Below are 7,003 nucleotides of genomic sequence, written 5' to 3'. Positions count from 1 at the left end.
CTTTTATCATTGAATCAAACCTTTCTTTTATTCTTTTATCACATAATCATGTTATGTATAATGTTGATGAGCAGAACTACTTTGTTGGTTCAGAACCAACCCAATTATTATTTTTCTCTATTTTTTAAAGTACATTTTAATTCATAATTCATGTCATATATAATATTAATGCATTTGTGTATTCGTATCAAATTTCTCTTCTTTTAATTGTTTGTCCAAAATTACCAAACCTAGATAGATGGATCGTTAATGGCTCAAAGTCTTGTATCAAGGCTTGGGGATGGATTGCTTGGTGCATGCTGGTAGAACAGGATTCAGATTTTGGACTCTAAACACTTACCAATTACTTAGTAGCATTGACACTCATAGATCCCTCACATTTTATTACATCACCATCCCTCACATTTTATTACATCACTCATACTCTTCAAACACCTCACTGTTTCCAGTTTGTTCATGCATTCACCTTAGGTGCCCACCCGGCGATCACGTATTCCTTAGCAGCCCGCGTTTTCACGAACGATTCACGACTGAATATCGACTGCAACGTATAAGATACAGAATTAGCTTCGACTTTCTTGTAATATACCCCAATAAAAGAAAGGAGAATAAATTGCAAAAAACGGTGATTATAGTAGTTGAATACCTTCATGTAATTGCGGACATTAGTCAAGCTTTCCGGAACAGTCCATTTCTTGAAATGGCCAAGAGCAACCTCAAGATGGTAAAGTTTTGGTCCCAAAGCTAAATCAACTGCACTTATCTTTTCCCCAGCAATGAATGGGCCCTGTTATATACCCCCAATAAATTAGGGTATGCTTGAAGCATTGTAAAAAAAAAAACTATTACCTTTTTAACTCCACTACTCATGTTTTGACATGTATTTCAAAATGAGTACGGAAATATGATTCTCCAAATATATGAAAATTTTATCGTGTCTGACACATACTCAGCTCCGAGTCCAACTAACATACATAAAAGATAAGATAATCTTGCATGTTACTCCGGCTCTTCATTGTCAGACATGAGACATGAGGCGTGATCCTCCAAATATATAAAAAAAAAAAAATTGAAAATATTCATATCAAACATATACCCAAATCCGAAGCCAAGTAAAACCCCAAATTTATAATCACTTACATGTGCCTTAAGATGTTCATCTAATGCCTTGAGTTCATTAAGCAAAGCCTGCTCAGATCCATCATTAGCGTCTTTGCTCTTCAAAAATGTGACAAAAGTTCCAAATATGTTTGATCCACTGCAGTTTCAATTGAGAAGTTAATAAGGTTAAAAACCCAACCCATCAAACTTTAGGTTTCTTTGAACTGATTTGATCAAAATATCTAAAAGAAGTAATTTTAGTATTAAGTCATACACATAACAAAATGTTTATTTGACTTGTTGGTAAAATCTTTTTTTAGCCTAAAGCATTGTTTTGGTTTGCTATCCAACCTGAGTTCGAGATAACATATAACAATTGATTTGAGAGTAAAAAAGAGTTAAAAGAAGGCAAGAGAGAGCTTACACAGAGGCAAATTGAGGAGGGGTTTTGAGACAAGGCTGAGGGTATTTTTCTTCAAGGATTCCAACAATTACATCAGAATCAGCCACCCATTTGTCATCAAACTTCACCACTGGTACTTTCCCTTCTGGACTTATCTCCAAAAACCTATCCAAAATCATTTCACACTTTTCATAACCCATTTGCTTAAAAACTTTCAACTAACCCCATCACTAAAAGAAGCCAAATCTATAACACTTGTGCAATCAAAATCATAAATTTACACCAACCCATTTGCTTAAACACTTGGAATAACCCATCAACACCAAAACAAGAGATCAACTTTCACATTTTAACATAAAAAAAGTTTACATCTTTTAGTATCTAACACAAAATACCATTGAGGTTTGTCACTGATATTGATAAGGTGCATGTTGTAGGAAATCTTCTTTTCCTCCAAAGTAAGAAGAGCTCTCTGGGAGAATGGACCTGGAACAAGAAACCATTAAGAAAATGCAAAAAGCAACTCCAACCCATAAATAGAATCACCCCAAGAATGACGAATTTGACAATGAAAGGTGACAAGAGAGAGAGAGAGCATACAGTCTCCAAGAACATTAGGGGCACCAACAGCAGCCTTGACACAGATCTCCAAAGCCATCTTTTTTTTCCTTTGAGCTTTCTGGGTTTGATAGTTGAGATGAAGTAGGTAGCACTGGAATGAAATGCCAGTTGAAGATGGCTAGTAACTGGCAAATTTAAAGCAGGAGTTGAGCTCTGTTAACACCAAATTTATGGCAGTGGGACCAAGATTTCATGTTTTTTTCTTTATTTTTTTAATATATTAAAATTCGTGGCTGTCATTTTAACCATGTTTTTTCTTCCTGAATTCTCCTGAGAGTATAATATGCATTTTGACTGTATTTAACATGTTTAGTACTTTAATGTCAGGTTTATTTAATTTGGGTTGGCATTTGGGACTAAATTATTATGCCTCTAAAAAGTATCTTTATTCGATCCCTCTTTTTTTTCAATTTGTTGGGGTCAAATATTTATTCCATCACTGAAAGAGAGAAAAGGTATATATCTTCCGAATAAGATATCATGTTTAGTACAATAATGAACATTGTCATGATCTTTCTTTAGCTCCAGGTCCACAATCCACAATCATATTTTCTTCTTTGTAAGAATTGGTATAAATAGTACCTTCTTTTGGACTATCTTGATCTTTTTAACTAGTGTGGACATGGGCATAGCAAATATTTATCAAACTTTTCTAAATCTTTAAAACAAATTCAAAATGAAACTGCAAAATAAAATTTTAGCATCATTGCATTTCTAGTCTATATTAGATACAAAACACACACTCTCCAATGACATGAGTGTTGAAATTAAGCATTACCGGAGGTTTTTCATTTCTGTATTGTAAAAATAATTAAACCCAAAATAAGTTTTTCTAAAGTTATTTCTCAGAATATTTAGAGTTGATTTATACTCATGGATGTCGAATTTTGTAATATGTAATGTGTTATCAACTTTTCGATCCTATTGAAATCATGTCAACGATTATGGAATGATTAAAGTTATCTAATTTAATTTTGTAATTGGCATGGATAATATTTAAACAGAACTCAACATTCAAAGCAGTTAAGGTATTCATAAATTTTAAAATCGTAATTTGTATATATGATTATTTAAAGAGAAAACAAGAATTTAAATTGACATCACCATTCATGAGTGTCAAGATCCTTTTAAAACTCTTAATCGAACCTAACACTAAAAACTACAAATAACCTATCCAACTTGTTAGCTTTTCATAGAAAACCCAAAACATTTATCTTTTACGTACATACATACATACATACATACATACATACATACATACATACATAAGATTTTCTAAATCGAAATTCCTAATCATACCATAATGGTTTCCCCCTTATTGAGATCGGAAGAAGGATATGTTGCTCAGAATGCATTAACAATAGAGGATTCTTTAGTTGCTCAATATCATAGTAATATGGGAGTAGATACACTTGGAAACAAAATCATTGGTCACTTAATTGTCATCGATTTTGATCATGCTAGCCAAATTGAGAATGTTACTTTCGTTCCAACATTCATCTCCTCTTTGGTTGAGTGATGGAGCCTCGAAACCCATATGTTTCATCTCCCATGTAATGAACCTACAATAACACTAAAAGATGCAGTGTTACTAATAGTCCTTCCAATGGATGGGAGTCCAATAATTGAAATTTCTGAGTACAACCTAGGGGAGTCCTTTTTCGAGCATTGAAAATAAGTGTCAACTTTACGTCTGATTTCTCTAGCTTCAAATTAAGTAGATATGGTAGAAGAGTCAGTTCAAGCATCTCCTAGCGAATCCAACACTTAAAGATATTGAACATCATGCTAGAGTTGACATTCTTCGATTAATCAGAGGTAAGCTAATGCCAAAAAATTTTAGCAATTTAGTTCATACAATGTATCTTCCGTTGTTATATGATTTCAAAATGGCTGGCACATACAATTAGGGGTTTGTCATTTTGGCATGCCTATATAAGGTGCTATGTAAGAGGTGTAGAGCATGGAACAAGAAAATAAATGGTTGCTTTATGATTTTACAATCATAGGATGGTATCAACTTCCATCACCACCCCACACTAGTATACTTCCTATTGGATCTGGTGCCCTAAGTTTAGTATATTTGTTTGTAAACTTGTAATTTTTTAACAAATTGGTTAGTAAAATAATTCATGGATTACATTAATGTACTTTTTTTTATAATTTCCTAATATGGTTTTTGCATACAATATAAATAGAAGCAAATATTTGTTCACTTATTGTCTAACATTTAAACTAATACTAAGCGGTATTATATGGTTAGATCGTAATACAGAAAGATAAATTATATTAGTAGACAAACCAAAACATGCCCTTAGCTTAATAAAAAATGAGCAAATCGATTGAAAGACTAATATATTGTCTATCAACTTCAATTGGGGAGATGCCTTGTCTTGGGCATAGGAGCGGATGACTCCCAAAAGATAGAGACATAGATGTGACTGACTGGACTGATAGTACATCGGACTGGACCCAAGAAGAATAGATCATAAATCCGCTTATGAATTTATTCACTTGTGACGTCCAAAGTGTGACATACCTTAATCCTGAGTGAATGATGAACTATATATGTAACACCATTTACTAGACCAGATCGACGGGTTTGGTTACAAGATGTCACATCGTACTTATATGACTAACTTGAACAATTACAACTAAATTGTACGACTAACATGACTAAGGCAGCCAACTAAACGTTTTATAATCATACTTACCTTAATCCGAATATTGTTAGCAACAATCTTATCATATGCGACTAGCTAACTCACCAAACTAAAACCTTGCAGTTACAAATTCTTAGTTTAAGTTATTAACATGCAAACTTATGAAAAGATTAATAATAATGGCTTTACTATATTTAAACGATTACACATCATAGAATATAATATACTAGGTTCATACGTAGTTACAAAAATTTAGACCATGAGGTTCGGCCTTTAGGTCGCCCTATTATATGCATATTATAAATAAGAACACAAGTTCGCCTAAGCTTGAACCGATTTTGGCTTGATCCCTCTTCAACTCCTTATATAAACCATTACACCTGGAAAACATAAACAAGACTAAGTAAGTTCAAATGAACTTAGTGAGTTACTAATATAACATACCATTTTTGAATTTATAAGTTAGAACTTCATAGGTCTGATCTCTTTTTTGACAGCACTTGCACAATTATAGATCGTACAACTTCTTGGCATATTCTTGTCCTCCCTTGCATTGGCTCAACTTGAAAATTTATACATTTTCTGCACTGCCTCAATCCTCCATTTCTACCGCTCGTGTTATAGGCTACAATGTGGAATGATTTCTCTTTTCTATTTTCACTTATTTCATACAAGATGGTTATTACCTCTTTTTCCAATAGAACATATGTGAATTGCCTTAGCAATCTTTATTATTTTGGACTAATGAACAACAAATTAACTCCAGAAAACTCATGCATAGAGATTCATACTTGGAACATTTTTACAAGCAAATTTACACATAAGGTCTTATATACGCGAACTTGAGCTTGGCAAATACATACTCGAAGACCATACTTACGAACCTTTACATGCAAAATTTGTAATCACAGATTCATATATGTGGGTTCTTACTTGTGAATTCATTCTAAAATTATAGTCACCGCCAGACTCTTGTTTGGCGAGTAGTCATTACAGACTTTCGATTTAAAGATAGTTCTTGGAAGACTCTTACGTGGAAGAAGATCCCTGTGGTTTTGACTTGATATAATTAATTCATACAAACTCTCATAGCTTGAACATAAGAATAAGCCCATGCGATCTCTTGCTTAGTTAATAGTCCATATTGACTCTTGTGAAAGATAATCTCTTTGATCTCTTAAACTTGAAACATGAATATAAGATTAGCAGACTGTCATAGCTTGAACCATAAAGATAAATCTAGTAGACTATCATACATACAGATTCATCCAAAAATTTCATGGATGCAAACTGATACATGCGGATCCATAGACGAATATTTACATATAGATGCAGATTCATATATGTGAACTATTCCACAGAATTTCGCATGAAGTAATTCCACATATAACTTTGCCATGAAGCTTAGAGAACAAATTTCAATGGTATCAAAAACAGTGGTTCGGGACCACAACTTCAATTAGTATGTTATTTTATTTTTTTAATTAGTATCTGGATGGTCGTGGTAAAGTCATATAAAAATTTGGTACATTAATTTTATCATTTGATCATTTTAATTAGGTAAAAGGACTAAAACATAAAAGTTGCAAAAGTTTAATGTTACTAGTTAATTGTATTAAATGAGCATAATATCATGAACTGAGGGCCTTAAGTGGCAACTTGACCCTAGTTACTAAGAATGGATGGTTTAAGGTTATTTTTTATTGAAATTTGAGTTATTTATTAAAGGGAAAAATGGTAATTAATGAATAAAACATAAAATTAAGTAAAAGAAAGCCATTATCTTCATCATTTTTGGCTTTAAGTGAACTAAAACCTCTATTAAAGAATAGGCGACCATTCAGTCGAGCTTAGTTTTATTGCATGTGAGTGTTTTTCAACCCAATTTTTCATGATTTTTATGTTTTTGAGTTTTTTATAGCTTAATTTAGTTAATCCAAGAACTAAATTGTGAAACTGTCCAATATTTAGAAGTTTTTCATTGTTGATATTGAATGTTTTTTTTTTATGTTAAGTAGTTTAGTGTTAAGCTTGTTGTTGAGTTTGGATTAGTTTGAGATGTATTTTTTTTGGTTAGTTTTAAGTTTAAGGATTCATTTGTTAAAATAGGAAAGTTAGCATGAAATTCTTGGGAAAAATAAAATAAATATGGATGTATAAGGACCCTAGAAAATTCCGTTAAGCTTGGAATTGGTTTAATAGTGATAAATTTGAA

General features: G+C 32.4%; 1 protein-coding gene across 1 annotated transcript; it reads right to left on the bottom strand.

The window, feature by feature from the left end:
* Positions 1 to 319: 319 nt before the first annotated feature.
* On the bottom strand, positions 320 to 2,274 carry LOC105780418 (glutathione S-transferase DHAR2). Its single transcript, XM_012604734.2, has 6 exons — positions 2,105 to 2,274; positions 1,900 to 1,990; positions 1,526 to 1,669; positions 1,141 to 1,258; positions 647 to 787; positions 320 to 541 (listed from the first exon to the last, which is right to left on the bottom strand). Exons 1-6 carry the CDS (start codon positions 2,160 to 2,162, stop codon positions 455 to 457), a joined length of 639 nt encoding a protein of 212 aa, XP_012460188.1. The 5' UTR covers positions 2,163 to 2,274; the 3' UTR covers positions 320 to 454.
* Positions 2,275 to 7,003: the final 4,729 nt, after the last annotated feature.

The sequence above is a fragment of the Gossypium raimondii genome, chromosome 4 (assembly GCF_025698545.1).
Source record: "Gossypium raimondii isolate GPD5lz chromosome 4, ASM2569854v1, whole genome shotgun sequence".
Classification (NCBI taxonomy): domain Eukaryota; kingdom Viridiplantae; phylum Streptophyta; class Magnoliopsida; order Malvales; family Malvaceae; genus Gossypium; species Gossypium raimondii.
This window is presented reverse-complemented; position numbering and strand designations above follow the sequence as displayed.

Bases quoted from the DNA above. Each gene is read 5' to 3' on its own strand.
- LOC105780418 (XM_012604734.2), bottom strand. From the start codon at position 2,162: ATGGCTTTGGAGATCTGTGTCAAGGCTGCTGTTGGTGCCCCTAATGTT. The intron at 788-1,140 runs GTAAGTGATTAT...GGTATATAACAG, and splicing joins ATGAACATCTTAAGGCACAT to GGCCCATTCATTGCTGGGGA. The intron at 542-646 runs GTATTCAACTAC...TATACGTTGCAG, and splicing joins ATGTCCGCAATTACATGAAG to TCGATATTCAGTCGTGAATC.